Source organism: Periplaneta americana, chromosome 6, assembly GCF_040183065.1.
Source record: "Periplaneta americana isolate PAMFEO1 chromosome 6, P.americana_PAMFEO1_priV1, whole genome shotgun sequence".
Taxonomy (NCBI): Eukaryota; Metazoa; Arthropoda; class Insecta; order Blattodea; family Blattidae; genus Periplaneta; species Periplaneta americana.
This window is the reverse complement of record NC_091122.1, coordinates 65,163,420-65,187,564: the sequence shown is the minus strand read 5'-3', so window position 1 is coordinate 65,187,564 and position 24,145 is coordinate 65,163,420. Positions and strand designations below refer to the sequence as shown.

General features: G+C 34.9%; 1 protein-coding gene across 2 annotated transcripts in view; it reads right to left on the bottom strand.

The window, feature by feature from the left end:
- The window catches only part of mbt (serine/threonine-protein kinase PAK mbt), a 68,151-nt gene that overhangs the window by 19,204 nt on the left and 24,802 nt on the right, over positions 1–24,145 (bottom strand). Inside the window, exons 6-11 of one of the 2 annotated variants that reach the window (XM_069828241.1) lie at positions 21,526–21,711; positions 19,229–19,417; positions 15,413–15,673; positions 14,853–14,997; positions 7,776–7,891; positions 2,785–2,823 (exon numbers count right to left, since the gene is read on the bottom strand). In XM_069828241.1, coding sequence (XP_069684342.1) covers positions 2,785–2,823; positions 7,776–7,891; positions 14,853–14,997; positions 15,413–15,673; positions 19,229–19,417; positions 21,526–21,711 — 936 coding nt within the window. The remainder of the gene's footprint in view (positions 1–2,784; positions 2,824–7,775; positions 7,892–14,852; positions 14,998–15,412; positions 15,674–19,228; positions 19,418–21,525; positions 21,712–24,145) is intronic. The other variant, XM_069828242.1, reaches the window with a different exon arrangement.

The following is a 24,145-nucleotide window of genomic DNA, read 5'->3' as shown; positions in this document are numbered from 1 at the left end:
TACAGTTATCAACTTTGTGAATCATGAGAAAATAAAAAATTAAAGTGCAAAAAATTAATATATTTTTATTGTGTGTAGAAAATGTACACGTTATTATAAAATGAACGAGTTTCATAATAAAAAAATACTTATGTATTAGAAGCACACTTAATAATGGCTTAGCTTAAAATAATACATTAAGACTAAAAAAATAGTTCTGCACAAATTCTCTACACTGATCATAGAGAAACACAAATGCCTTGGCAGTGGCTATCTGCGTTGATGATAGGACACTTTTAATGTCCTCACAATTTTTAAGTTCTTTCAAGAAACAGTAAACTTGATAAATAACGCCTTTAGTATGACTTCTGATATCAGGGCTCGACTGAGACTTGACAGTGATTACTTGGATGATTAGTATTTGAAAATACTTCTTATTATGGCACATATTTGCGAGCAAGCTATAACACAGTAGTATCACATACGAGCACTTCTCAACAACTAGCATTCGAAAGCAGCTACAGAAAGTCTCTTTGTCCAGGTCGTAAACTGCTATAGAAAGTGTTGAGTGAGTAGTTAGTAGTTTCTGCTTTTACTTCAGGAGAAAAAAACCCGCAATTAAAAAAAATATATATAGATTCACATAAGAAGCATATACAACTTCATGTATTTCAAGTGGAGTATTAGAAATGTTATATATATGACTAAGTACTCCATATTGATCTACTGAAAATTATTACTTCTATGCTTAAAGAATGTATTGGACAGAAGTACATCAACATGGCATGGTTGATTTCTTTTTGCCAGATTTAGTTGAAGTATTATTGTAGGTTGAGACATTTTGAGTTAATATAACAGTTCATTCACAACTAGAATAGAAAGACCAATTGGTGTTTACAAATGCAACAATGTGCAACAACAACTGTAACATTTGGAAAGAAATGACTGGCATGTGGGCTCTCAAGACAGTAGCTCAAAGTTGCAAGCATTAACTCAGAAACTCCGATTTTTCACACTGACAACTATAACTTACTCTTGAGTGGGCAAACTTAAACCTATGCAATATTGGGGAAAATAAAGAATTGTATGCATAACAAAAAGCAATGCAATTATACTTTTGCAGTGCTGGTAATGTAGTATGTGAATGTACGTAAGCCCATTGAAAATAACAGTCTATTAATTCTAAAATATGTCTCTCAAAATATTGTTGTTCATGTCTGGAAATGTGTTATTGCGAAATTATATTTGTATAATCACGTTGTCACTGTCTATTAGAAAGAACAGTCACTGTCTATTAGAAAGAACAATCTCTTAATTTATAAAATCTCAAAATATTATTCTTTAGGTGCAAAAATGACTTAATGCAAGATTATAATGTATTCTGAAATATAAAATAAAAATAATATAATTAATATGTTCTGAGTTTGAGAGATGTGCTTTTTCAAAAACATATTTAAAATACAGGGTATGATATAAGCAGGCATACAGTGGTCAAGGGGCAAAAAAAAAATCATCATATACGTATATATTGATTCTTTGGTACAACTGATGAAAAGATAAATTTTAGCTCACCATGACACCCCAAGGGATTCAGACTGGGAACAAAGGAATTCCCTATTTATCGTCAACTGTCTTTGTAGGTCAAGTGAAAGTACACATGGACATGATATTACATGAAATATATATCAGCACAGCTTCAGATCAATGTAGAACAATGAGTCAATGTTAAGCAGGCATATATGGACCAAGGAGTGTGCTTTTGTTCTGCTAAACTTCAAGACAATGCTAATTAAAGACAAACATAGTTAAATGTAAGGGACACAATTAAATGTTTCCTTTTTGGTGCCAATTTTCAGCTATTTTAAATTGAGGTAATCCTGGCAGGCATTTTGACTAAGAAGGTCATTAATTCATGTAAGTGATGCTACGTAAAGATTCATCTTTAGGGACGAGGAAAGCTTAATCAAGACAATCCATTTTAGTTTTCTATAGATGTGGTATCGAGATGTCTGAAAAGTCTAACAATCAGTTTAAATTAAGAACAGAAGCAAAAGGAAAACCTGGGCTTTAAGCTAGTATTTAATAATACTAAAAAAAAAAGTCTCAGATTAGCACACTTTTCAAAATATGTGTGGAACAAATAAATCTTTTTACCGTGTACTCTTTCCAAAATGTATTTACACGCAGAATACAACAAACACAGAACTAAATAATGGTAAAGACATACACCAGGAGAGGTAGTGGAGTTTTTAAATTAACTATTTCATATTAATGTAAGTGCTAAATTTAAAGAAATCATAAAAGATGTTCATTCACAGTTAGCAAAGATAGTTAAATGCTTATACTGTGATATGAAATAAAATGAAAGAAAAAATACGTACAGTAAATGTTAACTTATCACCAAGTAAAACCACAACCAAACTTTTTTTTTTGCAAGTAGTTGTACAATTTACAAATAATCATGCTTATGACCGTATTACAACAATATATTGCAGCTAAAGCTCTTCAAACGTATATCTGGTATAAACTGAACATTTTGTTAATTGTTTTCCAGACCTATATGCTCACCTGTTATGACAGGCGGATATAAAATAAATAAATAAATGCGTTTTTTAAACATTATTAAATTAACTTCAAAATGTGGAAATTAGCAGAGTACTAAATACAGCTAATCACATAATGAGACACTGTAATGACTCCTAAGTTGAAGTCTCAAGTGAATTGAATGTTTTCATAACGTATGTATATTTTTAATGTTAGAATTAGAGATCAATGAAGTAGTATTTTAATTGATTAATAACTTACCTTTCTTCGATTAATCGACTGATTAATCGGTAGAGTGATCTGTTAATAAAAATATATTTTATTATGAAAAGTAGTAAATAATTTATTATTAATTTATTTGAAATGATACAAATGAAAGTTAACTTTTGGCAAGAATAAAACTAATTTGAAATATGTTTATTTAAATTATTAAAAATCATAGCATATTAAAAGTTACAGCACATTACTGTGACAGTTCAAAATTTGAGCAAATGCACATCAAATGAAATTATTATTTATTTTAATGTTTAAAAATACATATGTACAATATAATACATACACATCAACATTATTTAAATACCTGTGTAGATCGTATCAAAGTGTTATGTAATTTTTCTATGCATTAAATTCTATTAATAAGCAAAATGGAAATAAAAAGGGGGAAGAAAAATAACAAACGTGTACAATGCACACGTTAATTACAACCCAAAAACAAGCTGCAACAACTGATATAAAAAATATTACAATGCAATTAACTTTGTAATTGTTTAGTCTTATTTTAAGTCACTTATACAAAGTGTTGTAGTAATAACAGCCAGTTTCACCAACATTCAGCAGATTTCACTTCAGAAATGTCAAACTGAAAACTGATATCAAATAAATGTTAAATCAGAACTATTTCACTAACATAGAGGGTAAGGAGGGGGACAGATGACGTGAGCTTGACTATCACAAAAGCAATGAATGTAAGATAGAACTGTCCTGATTTCTCAGTCATAGCAAGAATCATATGTATAAAGGGCAATTACAAATGATTAATCAGGTTTTAAAGCAAATATTTGCGAAAACTATGGATGCAATATGCTTGTGTTAATCATGAATCAAAAGAAAAACTCTGAAAGTTTACTTTTCCATTGTTGTAACTCTGGCACGTGTAGACAGACAGCAGCACAACATAGTTTTCAAAATGGTGTCTATGCAGAAGAAAGCATTCGCAGTTTTGGAATATGAGAAGTCATTTTCCTTTGTTATTGTACAGCATACGTTCCAGAGACAATACCCTGGAATTTCAACGCCAGGTCACCAAAGCATGCGATGGCTTCGTCAATTTAAGGCAACTGGTATTGTGAGTAAAAGTAAAAACAGTGGACACCAAAGCTTTCTAATGAAACAGTGGAGCAAGTTTCACTGCTAGGACCTCCTCTTCCATACCATTATATCCTTCATACCAGTCACTATGTTGACGATTTTTTCATCTGTCATAAGCTGAACGCCCAGTTCATATGCATCCACACACAACCACTTTTCAATATTTTCATTGTCCACATTTTCAATGCAGGAAATGAACGTGATGATGTGTAGGAAATCCATGGAAGTCATCTTCTATGTCTGGAAGTAGTTTATGTCATGAGTGTGTATAATTGTTACCGACTTTTCTGTCTCCTAAGCCTTTGAAACCAAATGTACAGTATCTAGCAATGAAAGCCTCTTCTAGAAAGTTAATCACATTATCACATTCCTCAGCAACTTTTACAAGTTGTGAATGGCAGATAAGCTCACTGATACAATGACGTCCTAACCCACGGGTTGAAGAATGACTTACATTGGGGGCAAACATTTCACTTTTATTTGTCCATCATGAGAAACAAGGATGTGAAGGAGTATTATCTAAGAATAGGACTGCTTTCAGCAATAACCTTTTATGTTTTAGGTAATCCATAACTTCTAGAACAAATTTGGACTGAAACCAATCTTGGAACGTTTCTCGGTTTATCCATGCTTCCAATTGGTTAATTTAATTAATGATTTTCCTCAACTTGGTGAGATTGCCAAAGACAAAGAATGTTAAAAAAATAACATTTAAGATGTGACATTAAGAATGTCTTACAAGAAGTTTCTTTACAATAAACTGAAATTTACAGTAGATAATGTTTACAATAATGAAAATTTGCAGTAAAATAAAAAACAGATAAAAAATGAAAATTCAACTGTAATTTGAATTGAAGTACAAGAGTCACCGTAAAATCTGCAGAGAACTCTTCAAAGATATCACAGAAATTTCCTTAATTGTTGTTGTTGTTGGGACTCCAAATTTATGACAGAATGACACGAATTGTTTTGTTATGGTCCCTCTAGCACCCACCATTAATCCAATAACTTGTATATCCCCGAGTTTATATGATGTTTTGTAATAAGGGATAGTTGGTTCATAAATTGCCCTTTTCTCTAGATTAACCTCCTCGAGTTGATTCTGATGCGTCTCGAATCTGATGGTTGGATCCAGAATATAACCTTTTGTCTCTCCAGGTTTAAATGTTATAATATCAATATGCCGAAGACTTTCGGTATTTGTTATTCCATGGACTTCTTCATAGGTAGTGTAGCCATTGGACTTAAGGCATGTTGCAATTGCAGATCTGATCTTATGATGTCTGCTGTTACGAAGAGTTTCACCAAATGGATATGAACCCAAGACATGAGCCAAAGTTTCAACCTCACTGTGGCATCGCCTAAAGTGGTTACTGTCTTGAGTTCTGGCTGGACCAGCTCATACAGAGTATCAATATATTGTCATTTTCATTTCCCTTAAAGCATCTAGGTTTTTTAATCTTCACTATCAGACTACCACCAACAATTTCATTTTCCAGAAGCATTAGCACAACACATTACAGTTATTCATTCTTTTAAGGGCTTATGGCCTGGTACACATTCTTCTGCTTCATGAACAACTATACAGATGGTGAACACTTCCAACACAAGCCAGTTTCGTCCGAATAATAAATAGATTTGATCTATAGATAAATCCTCCTCTGAAATATTTTTGTCAAATTCCTGTTTAAATTCACCTGCTGCAGCACATTAGCACTTAAGCACTCGCCTTGCACAGCAATTTCCCATACTCTGTAACACTATTTAAATATAGTGAACTAACCAGATGATGCACAAAATGAACCTTCCAAGCCTAAGGTCCTTGGAAAAACTTTGCTTTTTAGCAATACATAGCACTCGAAATTGGTATCCCTTCTATATAGGGTTGCCAACACTCCTGTATTTTTTTCGTTGGTTATTTAACAACACTGTATCAACTACTAGGTTATTTAGCGTCAATGAGATTGGTGATAGCGAGATGGTATTGGGTAAGATAAGGCCGAGGATTTGCCACAGATTACCTGGCATTCACCTTACGGTTGGGGAAAACCTCGGAAAAAACCCAACCAGGTAATCAGCCCAAGCGGGGTTCAAACCCATGCCCAAGCGCAACTTCGGACCAGCAGGCAAGCGCCTTAACCGACTGAGCCACGCCAGTGGCTCCTCCTATATTTCCCGGGACTTCCTATATTTAGCTCTAACTTTCAACAGTCTTCCGACTCCCGTATTTTTCTTCTCCTTGAACATTTTTCTCCTTTATTTTTGCATAATGTAAAAATCTTTTCGAAACATTTAATTTTTCCGTGATTGAAGGTGACTTATACGATGAATTCTGTTGTTCCAAAGATGCACTGAAATGTACAATCTCTGTAGAAGGTAATACTAGCCAGAAATAGTTTCAGGGCTCGGTACATTAAAATGAAACAATGTTAGAGTAAAAAAAAAATAGTGAGTTGTGCTGTAGGCCTAAGCATATCAGGCAGCAAAGTCCATGCAGAATAGTTTTACTTATGAAAAAGTGAACAAATGTCGAAACAAGAGCACAACACACCTAATCAAATCAGAACTGCAAATCACAGTTAACATTAACTATTCATGTAGGGAATTTTTACAACATGTTTGAAACTATTGAGCCAGGCAAAATTTCTCAAAATATTCTCAATTTAAGTCTAATACTGCTTAAGTGTAGAATATACAGTAGTTGTATTTTAATACTGCCAACTAAAATGAATAATTTGTCAATTTTTCTATGTGAAATATTGTAGATCGCTTAGTCTACAGTATTTTCTTCAAAAACAGTTGGCAACCCTACTTCTCTGTTTTATTTTATTATTCTTTTAATTGTTACTAATTTTATAAGTTTTTATAATATATTACTAATAGTATTACTGTATGCTTGATTATAATATTCCTGTATAAATTCTGTTAACTCTCTCTTTCTTAATCTTTTTAATTATTTTATCAACATTATTATTATTACTCCAATGATACAAGTAACCCTATATGACCCAACATGGGCATGTTATAGTCCCGTCACTCTAATTTCAGGCAGCCAATCGTGTTGCAGGTGGGCTACATTTAAATGTGTGCATCTTGTGATTCGCTGATGAAGACGATATTCATTTCTGAAGGCTCGATAAATACTTAATATAATCGCCCGCCATTTTGGCTCTTTCGATGGCGTTTGCAGAAAGCATACGAAGACGTTATTTGCCGCTCAATTATTTGCTGAATTACAGTGCGTTTGATTTATTTTCATAGGAGCTACGACATGATAATGTTTAACGGTGTGGCAAATAGATTCCTCGTATGGTAGCTCGGCAACGAAAGAACAAAAATGGCGAATGATACTACCTACCTAGACTTTATAGAGGCTTCACTTCCTAAGACGTAAGCAAAGAGGAGGAGTCATGCCAGGAATAACAGCATCGCGACTATAGGTACCTTCATTATGGTTGGTGAAACCAGTTGTGTACTATCCTTTCTGTTTATATAAGCATATTCTATTACTCATAAATGATTTAACTCAATATGCAACACAGATCTGTCAAACTCAAATTATAAACACAATAAACACTATTAATAGCATTAATATTTGTAAGATGTTTAAGAAAGAGTAAAACTGAAAAAAAAAAAAAAAAGTAAATTGCAGTACTCCATCTTATGTGGACAGACATGATGAAGATAACAAAGAGTTAATGTTTTTGTGAACATAACTAAAATATAAGCCTCATATTCGAAAAGTTTACCTTGTTATGAGACAACTAGGGGCATGTACAATATAAAAGACAAATATGAAGAAGATACGAACTTATAATCTGTACAAAATTAAATGCAAGTCTAAAAACTGACAAAAACATAAATCAACGTAATTAGAAACTCACCTTATGAGTGTTCTTCAGCTTTGGAGGAGGCATATCACGTATTCTTCTCATAGCTTGAAGAGGAGGTTCATTAAAGAATGGAGGTTCACCATCCACCATTTCTATTACCATAATCCCTGGAAGGAAGTAAAATAGTCTTTTAAACTTTTTAAACATTTTATAACACGCATTTCCATTTAATTCCTTAGAGTATGAAGACTGTACTATAATTCAAGGCTTTACTAAAATCAATATTTAACATACAGTATTTATCAACTTTTTTTTTTTAATTCTAACTTCTTTTCATAATTTTCCTGAGTAGTATTTCTAGATTTCTGCTGTATTTTTATTAACGTTTTTTGTTCTAGTGAGACCATCAGTTTTAATTTTCCTGTAAGTATTGTTTTTGTCGTGTGGCATGTTGACTTCTTTTTATTGGCAGGATGTTCCATTTCTAGCCAGATAGCCTGCATATTCACTTTCTGTAAGATTTACATGATGGTACCCACTGAAAGTTCATAAATATCACCTTATTCAGGTCTATTAATTTCCTGATTAGTTTTATAATTTCGATTACTTTGTAACTTTTTGGAAATATTTATTATGAAAGCTAAAGTGTTTTAAGGAGTTAGGTACAGCTTGCAGCAGTAAAATTTTGGAAATATTAAACTTTTTTTCCTCCATTACTGTATCTAATACAATAATGAAATTTATATTTAACTCACACATGTAGGGTCAATTAAACAGTGTTCATGGGTTAGATAATAAACATACAATATATATAAAACACAGTTGTACTTGCAAAGTGTTCATACAACTGTGTTTTATATATATTGTATGTTTATTATGAAAATTATATGTGTAGAACACTGTCCTTCTGCTATATGATAAAAATATTTTTACGATTTAAAAAAAATTATTTATATTTTTTTTTCAAAATTCAAAATGGTGGCAGTTCACTGTGCAGTGATGAAGCCTTTCCCTCATAACTCATAAACTATCCAACATTCTGTCATAAAATATTTTGTGTGTATTTATGCATGTCATAGCTATAATATGATGCAAAATCACTTCTGTACGTTTGATAGATTTTCTGATAAAAAATAAATTAATTTTAAAAAATGATCAAATATCAGTATTTTCTTCTAACACAAAATAAAAAAAAATATTATGTATTAATAATAATAATAATAATAATAATAATAATAATGGCTTTATTTAACCTGGCAGAGTTAAAGCCGTGAGATCAAAAGAGGTAGTTACATAAAAATTAACCTCATAAAATAAAAATAAACGTAGTGGAATACATATTAATGTTGTTAGAATCAAATACGAATCACATATTGTGACTGAGTATTTAAGTTATGATACCGAGAAAGACTGTGGAATCAGACAGATAAGTAAGAGAGTAGAGGTGTGCAAAATTCGGTATAAGAGAGAAAGGGAATGTAACTTTCTCCTCTCATTTAACCTGAGCCACAATAATTTATCGAAAGGAGGCGAAATGTGATCGTAGTAGCGGACATTACAAATGAAACGAACACACGCATTACGAACACGTTGCAGTTTCTGAGATAAATCAACCCTGAGATCACTGAATAAAGCATCACAATAATCGAAATGAGGCATAATAAGAGTCTGTACAAGCGTCTGCTTTAATTTAGCTGGATAGTGGTACAATCTTTTTAATGAGTGAAGAGTGGAAAAATACCTTCTAGCATGTGTGTTTGATATGCATGTCCTAGGTAAGGTTAGATTCAAAATGTAGTTGAAAGAGCATGATATTGTAAACAGAGTTTCAGCAATAAAATAAAAGAGAACATGAAAAAGTTAACAAGTTTATGAGTTATGAGGGAAAAACTTCATTACTGCACAGTGAACTCCCACCATTTTGAATTTTGAAAAAAAAAAAAAAAAATTTAAATCGTATAAATATTTTTTTTTTCATATAGCAGAACGACAGTGTTCTACACATACCAATTTTCTTTATTGTACAAGACACAGTAATCTGTACCTAACCCCTTAATGCAAAACGAATGTCTTCTATCTCAGCATGAAAACTCATATTTTGACCTATCTGAATACCATTCCTTCTCTATTCTTTAGTTTGGAGCTATCTTGGGGTTCTTGGATTCAACGTTTTTTTTTTTTTTTTTGCCTGAAGTTGATGCTGCACCACTTTCTGGTTGGAAAAAGATGGTGTTTTCAGAAATTGGGATTTGTAGTTCTTTTGTCATTCTTTCGTTTAATGCTCGTAATTGAAATTTGCTTTTGTAACTTCTTCGACTATAGGTGGGTGTATGTACAGTTGAAGTGCTGTTACTGAGGAGATTTTTACTGCTCTGGTTATTTATTAGTTATAATGAAGAGTTTTGTGATCTTTTTAACATTTTAACTCAGAACTACTTCAACAGACATGGAGTCTAACTATAAATAGGAAGCACCATAGTCACGAAGGGCATTAATAAAGGATATCCCCAAGGGTCTCTGTGCAGCCCAATTTTTTGGAATATTCTGTATGACAGTATGATCGAAAAATCTCTTCCTGAAGAATGGCAATTGTTCGCTTATGCGGATGATACATCGTTAATGTACTTACTTAGTCAATCCTCTTCTAACTAATGGTGTAGAAGGCTTTATTAATGTATGAAGCTGGAACTATACCGATTTTGACCTCACATATCAATTCAGTATTAGATAGCCTGTATCAGTGGGGTTGTGAAAACAAGCTTCAATTCAATCCTCGGAAAACAACAGCTATGATTGTCACAAAGGAAAGCAAAATCATGTTGCCATTAATCAAAATGAATCAAGAAAATATACTTATTAGTTGACCAGATTTCATATTTAAGTGTAGTCTTTGACAAGCATTTAACATTCAAATCTGATAAACTCAAGTGTGTTAAGAATTATTTATAGAAGAGTCTGTATTGTGTTTCAACTTTTCGAAAATGCTTTGGTAAGGCTCAGAATAAATTAATACAAATACAATGGTGTTTTAACAGTAAATAAATATCCATTAAGATGTAAACTACAATCAAATCAACATGTACTAGAACAGGTTATGAGTTTTAACTATATGGGAGCAAAGATAACAAGTGATGGATATTTAAAGGAAGAAGTGAGGGGTCAAGTTAATAAGGCAGCAACTGTTTCAGGATATCTTAATAGTTACATCTGGAAAAATAAATATTTAAGAAGAAAAACGAAAACCAGAATATATAAAACAGTGGTGAGGCCAATCATGACTTATGCTGTGGAAACTAGATCAGACACAACAGAACAAAACAAAACAAATAATGAATGTTGTTGTTGTCTAGAGCCTTGCATCTCGCAATGAAGCCATTAGCAGTCGTGCTTTCCAATACTTTTGAACCAAATGATGAATGTAAAAGAAATGAAAGTTTTAAGAAATTTAAAAGGTAAAACCAAATTGAATAGAATACGAAATACAGAAATTAGAGATATCTGCAATATTCAGCCTATTGAGAAGTGGATTGCTAGAAGAAGGGATGAATGGAATAAGTATGTTGAATGCATGCCAGTGAATCAACTAGTAAGAAGAGTAAGAGAGGGAGTGCCAAGAGGGGGAAGAAGTCCTGGAAGACCTAAAAAGAGATTGAGCGATTTCCTATCTGTGGAACAGGCTGATAAGCCAAGAAAAAGAGGAAACACAATGGGGTTTCGTTTTGCAGATCATAAAAGCATATACAACCACATCTACAGATGCAGCGTTAGTGTTGCAGGTATCGAGCCCTTGTACTTGACTGGAACAGGTAAAGCAGAACTTATATTACTCCAAAAGGAGTACACATATGAGGATGCGATCTTAAAGATGAAGGTTGAGGAACTGTTCATTTCATAATAGCCAGACACCCAGCTTCTTTTCACGATTTCGTCAAATACACCAGTTGCATGAAGAGCCACAATTTTCAGATCTTTACAGACGAATCAAGTCCGCCAAGTTAGCTCTGTGGTAGAGTGTCTGCCTCCAGACAAGTGGCCCAGGTTCGATTTTTTGGCGGGGTCAGAAATTTTAATGTAAAATTTGTACCTTGGGACTAGGAGAGATGACAGTGCACAACTTCTAATCAATATGCCTGGGTTAAATCCCATATCTCTCCGCAGTGCATATGAAGAGAAGACATATGTCACTGTTGATAGTGATTCGTCCATTGAACGGGGATATAATGCCTGGCGGGCCCCTTGGGGCTATTCGAAAGGAGAAGGCTACATGCCAGCACCAGATTTCTCCCTCTTCCTTCCTAATCTTCATCATCATCATCATCATCATCATCACTCATTCTAGACACTACACTCACACGAATACTTACACACACACTCACCCTAGTACACGACATAACTCTCCACAGATACACATCATGTACAATGTGGCCTGCCAAAGTGGTGTACAACTAGAAAATGGATCACAGTTCTCCCATCTATCCGCAACATGTGGAACCCAAATCACGTAAAGTGAAGTGGGTAGGCACTGGATAGATACATACATACATACATACATAGGGGAGAGTCGGGTAGTATCGGACAGTGAGTTTCTTTCATCTACCACACGATGATAGTACCTGATTGACATGGTTACATTTCAGTAATGTCGCATAGAGAAACGTAACCATGTCATTCAGGTACTACCATATGGTGGTAGGTGAAAAAACCGCACTGTCCGATACTACCCGACTCTCCCCTACATACAGATGGATGAAAATGATCTATAATGCTTTTCACGTGACTTAGTTCATATATCTCATCTTCTTTGTGGCTACAATATTTTGTCTGGAAGCATGATATATTTAACTTAGCATAACTAACGCATTGGATGAGTTTTTGTGGTATTCTGTGATGGCCAAGAAATCTACACACACATGAACGAACTTACACCTAAATGCTCAATTATTCAATCCAAGCTATTTGCAATTAAGGAGGCACTGATACGGACTGAACTTCATAATTCTAATTTTTGTATTTCCAATGATTCTCAAACAGCACTTATGTCTACAGATACGAGAGAAATATTTTTTCCAAAAATTGATACCCACTTATACAGTAACAAAATTATACTACATTTCATATTAACACAATTTTTGTTCGATCATGGAAAAATTGGCTCTTATTTTTAAAGATTTATATTACATAAGGAAAATGGCTACTTGTGTATCTGTGACGAACAGCAAACTGTAAACCACCTTCTGTTTCACTGTCCACTTTTCGAAATTAGACGATTCTTTACAGTCATACATTTATGCTATTGTAATGTAATATACAGTATGATTTTTCCTTGTAGGGAATAGCAAAAGACAAGGTGTATGCGCAGATCACAAGATACTGAACAACTTAAAATTTAATAGAGAATGTTTTTGAAATTATTGATTCAAATAAGGAATTGTGTTTGTCACTTTGCAGATCTGTTCCAGATTGATGTCACATGTTTATTGAACAAGGAGGTTCACATTTTGAAAATTCAAGATAAACATAATCATTCCTGTAACAGAAACAAAGTATGAATAAACATCTAGTTTTCATTCATATTTTCTGTCCTTTTATCGAAATCTCAAATTTTGGTTAAGTGACTTTTGCCCACCTTGCTTCTGTGGTTGACTTACATGTAACAAATATGTTTACAGCATGGACTGTAATGATCCTCTAACAATGAGGCACACAAACTACCTACTCTGGTTGTCTGAGGATCCAAATACTTGACAAAATTTGCAACGAAAAGTAAAAGTAATTCTATATAAAATAATTAATTTATCTTAGGGAATTGTTTCTTGCTTAATACGAACATCATCTTTCTATTTTACAGTTTATTCTATGAAACAAAAAGAAAATCGTGTACCAAGTCTTGAAGTGGAGTGCCACTGTGTGTGTTTTTTGGTTTCAAATACAGACTATATTTCATCTGATTAATTACAAGACGATTTAACAAAGCAGATGCTGAATATGAACAAAATTTGACCATTCTGAAGGGGGCAGATAAAAAAGTTTTTTTTTTTTTCTTCCACCATGTTAATGATGTCAAAAGAATTGCTTACACAAATTTTGGCCACTCGACCACAATTACGAGGGCTGTAAAAAAATTAATTATCCAGGGACTGTTAACAGAAAGAAAACACGATTTCATTGAAAAAATTTATTGGAACAGACAAAGCAACTGTTGAGCTATTTTTCAACATATTCCCCACCGGTATTGAGACATTTGTCATATCATGGGATCGACAGAGAGGTGCAAACAGCTGTCAAACGCTGGTTCCGATCTCAGGAGGCTGATTTCTACGACACAAGGATACAAAAATTGATCCCATGGTATGACAAATGTCTCAATTCCAGTGGGGAATATGTTGACAAATAGCGCAACAATTGCTGTATCTGTTTCAATAAATCTTTCCATGCAATAAAATTGTGTTTTTTTTTCTGTAAACAGCCCCAAGGAAAATCACTTTCTGCATGGCCCTCATATTTGCGGTTGAGTGGCCAAAATTTGTATAAGTACATATTTTTACATTATTAACATGGTGGAAGAAAAAAAATTTAACTTTTTTATCTGCCCCCATCAGAATATTTGCTTTAAGAAAAATTGCTATACAAGACAGACAGAATGTACAATGCCACTTTTTTCAGTATGAGGATGCTGAAAACATATATTTCTGGGACAATTTCGAAATCGAATTGTAACACCACAATATTTTCTATTCATATTTTGGACAGTGAGAAATTAAAGATTACATTGTGGTTCATCGAAAAGTTTACAAAGAGAGGAAATGCATTGCATATATGTTTTCTATGATAATTTATAACAATAAGAGAGTAGTTTCAAAACAGAGAATGTCATTGTGAAGAAACTAGATCTTGTTACACAAACATGGGGAAAAACTAATGCTTTTCTGCGTGTTAGAAGAATTACGTTTATGATATCAACAAGTTTCCAAAAACAAAGGTCAGTTGTATACAATAGGATACAATTTACTTGTGCATTTTATGCTATGCTGTACATAATGAAATATGTAGTCTTATACTTGATGTGCCAAGTGATAATTAGCAATTACATAAAAACTATATAAAAATATTCCCTTATATCAACATTACCTAAAGACCAAATATCCACTTCTGGCCCATATGGCAAACGAGAAATAACTTCGGGTGACATCCAGTATGGTGTCCCTACCAGTGATTTCCTTTTGGGCAACTCCTGTGATACTTGAGCACAAAACCCAAAATCTGATAATTTTACCTATAAAAGAAAGGAAAAAATCTATTAAATTGGGTTGCTAAATTTGAACATATTACCCAAAAAAAAAGAGAGAGACCTTTTTTTTACTTAAAAAAATGCCTAAATATGTAAACAGTTATTCCCAAAATATAATGTTAATATGCAGTTTCGTACTAAATATGCTACAAAATTAAAAACTATCAAAATATGAATTTATATGCCCAACAAAAACCCTCCCATTTTCTTCAGAATGCTAGGAATCAATTTTAAATCGGTCTAAAAACCGAAACAATTCCAAAGGAAAAAATATGCCATGTCACAGAAATCCACCCCTTAGTTATCAACATAAATAAAAAGACCAACTTCATGCACTCTGTGTTCAGAAAAAGTCTTATATTCGACTAAGTTTCTGTAACGAACTTATAATTCAACATACCCTGCCATCAGCTGCCAGCAGTATGGAATCACTCTTGATGTCCCTATGAATTACACCTTGTGAATGAAGATACGCCAGAGCTTTCAGACACTGTTTACAGACAGTGGCAATCTGCTCCTCATCCATTCTAGCATGCGTGACGATATCTGTGAGGGCACCACCTTCCAGGAATTCCATCACCACCCACAACTCGTCTTGCACAAGGAAACTGTCATACATCTCCACAATATTTGGATGGTGATAGTCTCGCATGATTACCACCTGAAATTATATAGGAATTTTGTACACTTAATGTATGAACTTCAAGACACATTTAAAACTACAGTCTATCTTTTCAATTTAAGACGTGTGCAAACACATTATCCTCAAGCTGAACTGGAAATGATTTTTACTGGAAGTAGATAGGAGAATAACAAAATTCAAAACGAATTTTTAAACATAATCAAAAAAAAAAATTCAGTAAACAACGTTGTTTGGAAATAGATTTCGCAACATATCACGGTTAAATGTAATTTATTAACTCATTCTCGTGAAATTTGAATTTTTTTGCGAATACAATTAAGTTTTGAAACATTTCGCGTATTCCATTAATACCAAAGAATCATACTTCTAATCTTGATAGCTTCAAGAAACTTGTTCATCATTGGCATAGAAGTGTGGAGATTATGTGAATAAATTAATATGGCAATAAGAGAGCAAATTTGAAAATTTGCTGTCATGTTTTGCTTACCACACCATCCAAGTTAAAAAAAAAAATCAACATGAAGGCAGTATTTTCAGATAACATTTCTCATACAAAGTACCTTTTAGTATTTATATTTTCTTACAGCATACAAGGGTGCATCAAAAAGTTCCCGTACTAGCTCGGTTTACAAAAAAGTACTCTCTTTGCCCAAGTTTAAACACTATCTCTTTTGAAATAGTCATCTAGCGCAGCAATGCATCGGTCCCAGCATTCCTGCCACTTTTGGAATTCGACCTTCAAGTCATTTTTTGTGAGTCCGTCTACTGGAGCTAAATCTGGCGAGTATGGCGCTTATGAAAGCAATAACATGTTGTGATTGGCGAGAAACTCAGAAGAAGTGCTCAGTGACAGGGTGCATTGTCGTCGTGAAGAATCCAATTCTTTGCGTGCCACAGATCTGGTCGCTTTTGCCTAATGTTCTCCCTCAAACATCTCACAACACAGCAGTAAAACTCTGTTGACAGTCTGGCTCTGGGGAATAAATTCGCGATTAAAAATGCTGCCGCAGATATAGGAAAATAGGACGAGCATGCTCTTCATTGAGCTGCAGCTCATTCTTGCCTTCTTTGATCATCGAGATGATGGGCTCTTCCAATGTGATGACTGTCGCTTTCTCTCAGAGTCATGCACACAGATCCAAGACTTGTCACCAGTGATGATCCTGGATGTGAATGATGGTTCATCTGCGGCACACTCACAAAGATCTTGACACATTGTGGTGGGAAGTTCCTTCTGCACCAGGGGATAAACTTTGCAGCGACATGTCACATGTCCAATTCAGATGTTAGGATTGTCCGCACTAATCCGTATGACACACTAACAATGACAGAAATATCGATCATCCTCTGATGATCCTCATACACAAGTTGCCGAATTTGTTCCACATTCTCGGGGATGATGTTTGTGAAAGATCGTCCAGATAGCTCATTTTCCAGAGATGCTCTTCCGGTTTTGAAGCATCTGTGCCTGTTGAAACATTGCATACAACTCATTGCAGAAGCATGTCCAATGTTTCCGTGGCTGATTTCCCAAGTTTAACGTAAAATTTCACGTTGGCTTGATGTTGCACCTTTCTGTCCATGGTGCCACGATCTAATCGCAGGCTAGCATAAGCACGTGATCACAAAAACACCAATATAACAACTCCCGATGTTAGTACATATCACTTGGCACTACCAAATCAAGATCACAGCTCACTATCGCTGCATGTGCAACCCTGTGCTGTCATCTGTTGGTGCACTACAGAGCTAGCATGGGAACTTTTTGATACAACTTCGTAATAGGTAAGAAATATTGTTAATGCTGTAGATCAGGGATCAGCAAAAATGTCATCGTGATCACTAGCAATAGTGACGTCACAGGGGCAGAGCAGTAAACTGTCTTTGCTTCACCTCCTCCCTTCTATCCAACTCCCCTACAACTCAAGTACACAGGCATCTATCAGTGGCGGGTTAACTGATTAGATTTAGATTGCTTCTTTCTTAAACCTTCAACGTCTGTTCAGAAACGTGTGTTTAAGGAAGAATGGGAGGAATAGTATTTGTTGTGTATATGGTGACAATGTAGACGCCTCTTGTGTTCTAAAATTCTAATAGGCACTTATAAATCAAACATCTAGCGACATTACGACACATCATAAGATTATCACATCATAGATAAGCATGAACATATCCAATGTAATTGTAAACGGAAATGTATATAGTAGAAAATAAGTATAAGCATAATTTTCTTTTTGTAGGGCTGGAAGGGGCGAAGCAATTAAAACATAAAAAAACTAAATTGAAATAAGAGTACCAGCACTAAAATATGATAAAACATGCTATGAGTGAAAGGGAACTCCATGTAAGTTATGTTACTGCTTTGGAAATTGCAAAACCCTTGAAGTGCTATAATGAAGTATAGTTCATTAAAATATGTCTGAATAAAGTTGCTAACATTATTTGTCCCGAATAATCTGTATGAAATTATGCACACGAACAATACAGAGGAGGATAAGGGATATTGAAACACGAAAAATAAAATCAAAGATCCATACACAGTGGTCTAATCTCTCACTTTAGATGGAAACATAGATATTGATAGAGTGAATTGGTAATGGTCACTCGTGGAGTTACGAAGGATCTCTCTGTATAAGAATATTTGCTCGATGTCATTGAACTTAAAGGAAATAAAACAGGAAAGGAGTTATTCCAAGCATGAAGAAAATGTATAGAAGAAATGAATCTGTACATAAAGTAACTTGTATCTGTAGTAACATACAGGACTCGAAATACGACTTTAAAAAGTCTACTAGGTGGACTAACATGTTATTAAGAGAGCTGGAAATAAGTGAGGTCATAAAATGTTGTCATTGTACAAGTATAACACATCAGACTGGCTTAGACTTATTTAAAATGCTCTCCATAGAAAATATGTGTAATCCTATGATAGGTCACCTGCCACTACTTTACATAGCTGCTATGTTTGACTCTATATTCAATATATTTCAGAACATTTGTTTTCTGAACGAAAACTTGTAAGATCTAAACAAAGTTCGTGACTAGCAGACGAAAATTTACGAGTTGCATTAAGAGTGGCAATTTGTGACGTATTTTTCTAGGTTGTTGTAGCATAGTAAAACTAAGGTGAAATAAAATATAATCTGTCCACCTATAAATCAATATTGTGTAGTCTGTGTCAGATGCTTGTGTTGAAAATCCCCTACTGGGATCCAAACGGAGTGCTCTACACTCCTCGATTGATATTATATCTTATGTATTGTGGCTTGCGTTCAGTGATGTCATCATGAGTACAAATTTGCCGACGGCTATTGTAGATGAATAAACAATGGGTAATTATTATTTACAATATCTCCATAAGTGAAATATTTATAACTTTGTCTTCACATTCTCATATAATATTCTGGTACTATACAAATAAGTCTTGAAGTACAAATTAATAGAAAAATCTACAAATTTTCTAAACGCAAGCATCAGAAGTCTCTCTCCAGTAAGAAACACATTACGAAAAATAACACAAAATATATAGGCTTACATATATACAAAAAGGAAAAAGATATAATTTATTTGTACCTCATTAAACAAGAGTTCTCGTCGCTGTTGCTTTCTTAGGTCCATTTTCTTCACAGCAACCTGTCTTCCTGTTGTGCGATCGACAGCAATACACACTGTACCAGTTGAACCTTCACCTATCTTCATGAACTGTTCAAGGTTCTCACGTGGATCACCAGGACTAACCACCATTTGCAGAGCTGCTCGAAACTGCAAGAAAATTAAGAACCTAACAACAACCAAGAGAACAGGAAAAAATGAATGTCTGTGGTTTCTACGAAGACAGACAATCTTCCCAATGCAATGAGTCACCCAGACTCTGCATTTTATATATATTTTTTTAATCCAATGATGGGCATTTGACTACGTCATTCATTTAAGTGTCCCCATCTATGAGCAACACATCAAAGTTATAGCTCTTTTTGCTGCCATAGGCCGAGGATCCTTGTAGATATTACTGAGTATGAACAAGAACATGCACTACCAATAGGTTATGAGAAATTTCTGTACATAGAGAGACAGCATCAGAATACTAAAAACGTTTATTTCTGCAAAAATATCGAAATGCACTTTTTAAAGGATCATAAAAATAAATCTTGTTGTTTTCTGTATAATGAGAAGACAGAAAGGGATTTGGAATGATGGTTGGGAGCACAGATCACTGTTGGTAATAATTAGGGGGCGGATGTTGATGAAAAGTCATTTTCTTGTTTTTCACATTAGGACGATGCCTATTAATACAGAAATCCTTTCTATGTTAATATCAACGTAAAAAAGAAATTTCTTATATTGCATTTTTTGACGTTTTTGAATTAATAGGCCATTTTTTTTTTTTTCGGCATTTTTTGGTCATTTTTAATATTTTGAAGAACTTTTAGATCATTTGGAATGCATTTTACTTTCTTCTTTACTGATAGGTCTGTTAAATCATTTTCTAACAAATTTGTCAGTAGTAATTACTGAACAACAGTGAAGTTAGAGTTTTATAGTTTGAGACAGACTCTAAAGTCCATCTCTCATTCCACTGAAGGCTTCATTTCACACAACAGAAGTAATATAAAATGCTTGACAGGAGCTTAGTTTAAGTGAGGACTTTGACTGCTACTGTTATTTTGTTGGTACGAAGGTGTCTTCAGAATTTATGTTTGGAAGGAGGGAAACTTTCATGTCCTGGAGAGGACGTTGTGTCCTCAACATGGTTCGGAAAGGATGTCTACTGTAGTAGACAATATTTTTAACTCAAAGACTGCAAGAATGCACACTGTACCCACAATTTGTTTTGTCATTCACACTTCCTCATCTGAAATTTGTAACACAGACTTGTTTAGTTTATTACACACTGTCCGGTATGCAACACACTTCTAAGATGAAGACAAGGTCTAAATGTCAACCTCAAACCTCTTCCTCCACTGATCCAAAAGCCTAAAGGCCTAAATGTCAATCTCAAATCTCTTCCTCCACTGATCCAAAAGACCATGTCTGTAGTGTATTTTATTTCGAAATATTTTATGACAAAGAGTAAAGGTAAGCGTTCACTACATCGTATCGCACTGCTCGTACGAATCGCATGCAACGGATATTTTAAGTGCAGTGCGTTCACTGTAACAGCTTCACCTCATCGGATTCCTCTATCAGCTGTTTAAAACATGACGTCATACGATATTGACATTACTAAAAGCAAAGGAGTTGAGGTTAGATCTATTAATTACATCTGTTAGCGAATAAGAATTTGTAATTGCTTCATGCGTTTTAATTGAAGAGGAAGAAATGAAAGAAATATTGGTTACATAATATATTTGCAAGAAATGACTTGATTACTGTAATGGGAACGCCTCAAATTATATAATTCTTCGCAGTTTTATACACGCTAAGTAAGTTTTCCATCTGCCATTTTGGCGCGACACTGAACATGGCACAACATAATAGTAACAGTCGACCAATTAAAATCGATTTATTAAAGAAGGCCATGATCGCACGCATCGGAAAAGTTGCCCATCCGAGAAACGTGGACGGATTTGCCGTGAGGCAATGAGTCCGATAAGATGTAGTGAACGCAGTTACATAACAATTACAGCAAAGATAGTCTTTTTCTGATCTATGCGATATGATGTAGTGAACGCTTACCTTAAAACGTATATGAACATCAAATGTATAATTTCTGAATGACTATGCCTATGACTACTGGCCACAGACAAAAGTCATCCAATGTACAGGAAGAAGTACAATACATAACTAAATTGACAACGTAAGATTAACCATTATGGTACTGAGGGATGTAAATGCTTCTGACTATAATGGCAATAATAACATGAACATACTTGCTCGTGTGTTAGTCTTTGTTGCTCGTGATGTTGTTTACTGGCTACAGCTTGACTAGCTGCTGCAGCAACAGATGCTACAGAAGTAGGTATTGATGTTGCAGGCTTCACGTTTACATTCTGATTCTGATCTGGTGATGGGTGTGCAGGAGCACGGGGATGGTCTCCACCAACTCCAGCCACAGGCTGCAACACAGTAATCAAGCCCAGTATTAGACATTCTTTGAACAAACAAAGTGTTATAACAGAGTCTCAGTCTTGCACAGTGTCGTAAGTTTAAAAAGGGATAGTGAGAATATAATCGCTTCTATATTCAGAAACACAAAAAAAGAGAGCACTACTAGAGATATATATAGATATGCACAGGAAAGAAAGCAATATGCAAATATGTAAACCTATATCCAATATATTAATATAATCGTGAAAGCATATTTAATATGTTTATTCCTCTATTTTAATTGCATTATGTATGTATATATTTATTCACACTGCAAATGGGTATATACCTGGTGGCAGTGGTAACTAATTACACTCAATAATGACAATTAATAATAAATTAATGATAATACTAATAATAATTAATAATAATAATATAATAGAAACAACAACAGGGAGCATCCTAAATTAAAAGAAGCACGATCACTTAAAATAACATTTAAAGTAAATCTAATTTGTATCTTAACCTAAGTTCGAATTAAAACCCACGAGTATGTTATGTTCATACCTGCATAAGTACCCTTCAGCACTACACTCATTTTGCTGACAACTCACTCACTGCACTGGAACTATGACACATTTCACTGATTCTATCCTGATTTCACTAACACTTCAAAAACATTTCACTGTTCAATACTTTGCACTGCCACTATAAACTATAAAGCTTCACTGACAGAAACACACTTCACTTACACAACACACTTCACTGACACAACACACTTGTTCACTGATACAACACTTCAATAACAAAATACACCCTTTAAATAGTGTGTATAATATATTTTTTTTTTATCCAATGCCACCAGGTTGTCTTTTCGACATTTCTGGTCTTCTTTCCACACCTGTGGAGTAACGGTCAGAGCGTCTGGCTGCGAAACCAGGTGGCCCGGGTTCGAATCCCGGTCGGGACAAGTTACCTGGTTGAGGTTTTTTCCGGGGTTTTCCCTCAACCCAATCCGAGCAAATGCTGGGTAACTTTCGGTGCTGGACCCCGGACTCATTTCACCGGCATTATCACCTTCATATCATTCAGACGCTAAATAACCTAGATGTTGATACAGCGTCGTAAAATAATCCAATAAAAAAAAATCATTTAAGTATATAGGGGTTTTTAAAAGCTTTATAGTAAAAATAATGTCAATTTCTGAATACTAGATACGACAGAAAAGCAAATAATAGATAAGGAAGCTTTCGCATGAGTTTCTTAATAATGCGAACATAACCACAAAATGTATATTGAGAAGTCAACACGGAGATGGTAACCTGCAGCATGACTGCGGCTGCAAAAGTAGCGCCTTGCATGTGAACAGACTCGCAACCTCCAGTTGCAACTTTTGCAGCACTCGGGTTGCGCAGCATGAAAAGTAGCGTGCAGCGCGCTACTTTTGGCTTACGTGCGAACACGACACGCAACTTTTGCAGCTGCAGTATAAAAGTAGCGCTGCAAAAATAGCGATGTGTGACCGTACCTTAATAAGACATCATTGAACGAGCAAGGAGACATGACCAGAATGCAAGTGTACCAGGGTTGTAGTTCCCAAACTCACTGATCCTAATCCCAAGCTTGGTTGCATAATATACAAGGGTTGGATAAAAAGTTATGGCAACACTGCTGTCACATGACGATGGTGCGTTCGAGAGCTGCCAGCTGTGTGGACATGAACAAGGACTGTTAGTTGGGTTAGTGCAGCCAGTGGCGACAGTACTCTGTCAATCTACTGCAGTGTGTAGAACGTTGACTTTCATAGGGATAGTGTGAGCGCTTCAAGACCACGTTTACGAAACTAGAGCAACGTTTCTGGATTACAATTAATGTGGCACGAGGTCATAGTGCACAAGAATGTTTTCAGGAACTGCGTGAAGCTGTGGCGATGCAGCGTTGCCATATTGCACAGTGGCACGATGGGTTAAAGTGTTCTGGGAAGGCCTTGTTGGACTGGTACTAAAGGGAAGGTGACGATTTTCATGGACGAATCGTCGCTATGGACGAAACCTGGACTCGCTCATATGAACCAAGCTTGAAAAGCCAATCAAATGAATGGAAGCATCCCAGTTCTCCTCGTCCAAAGAAAGTGCGCCCTACACAAAGTGGTGTGAAGGAGATGTTCATTGTGGTGTATGACATTGATGGGGTAATACTGCACCACGGTGTACCTCCAAGGCAGACGGTAAATGCTGACTACTACTGCAGGTTCCTGCAGCACCACCTTCGTCCAGCGCTCAGGAGAAAACGACGATACTTGGTGGTACAGAACCCCATCATTCTTCATGACAATGCAAGGAGTCATACCACTGCTGTTGTCAAGAACCTCTTGCGCCACTGGCAATGGGAGATTCTGAAACATCCACCGTACTCACCCGATGAGTCCATGCGATTACGATCTCTTCATCGAAGTGAAAAAAC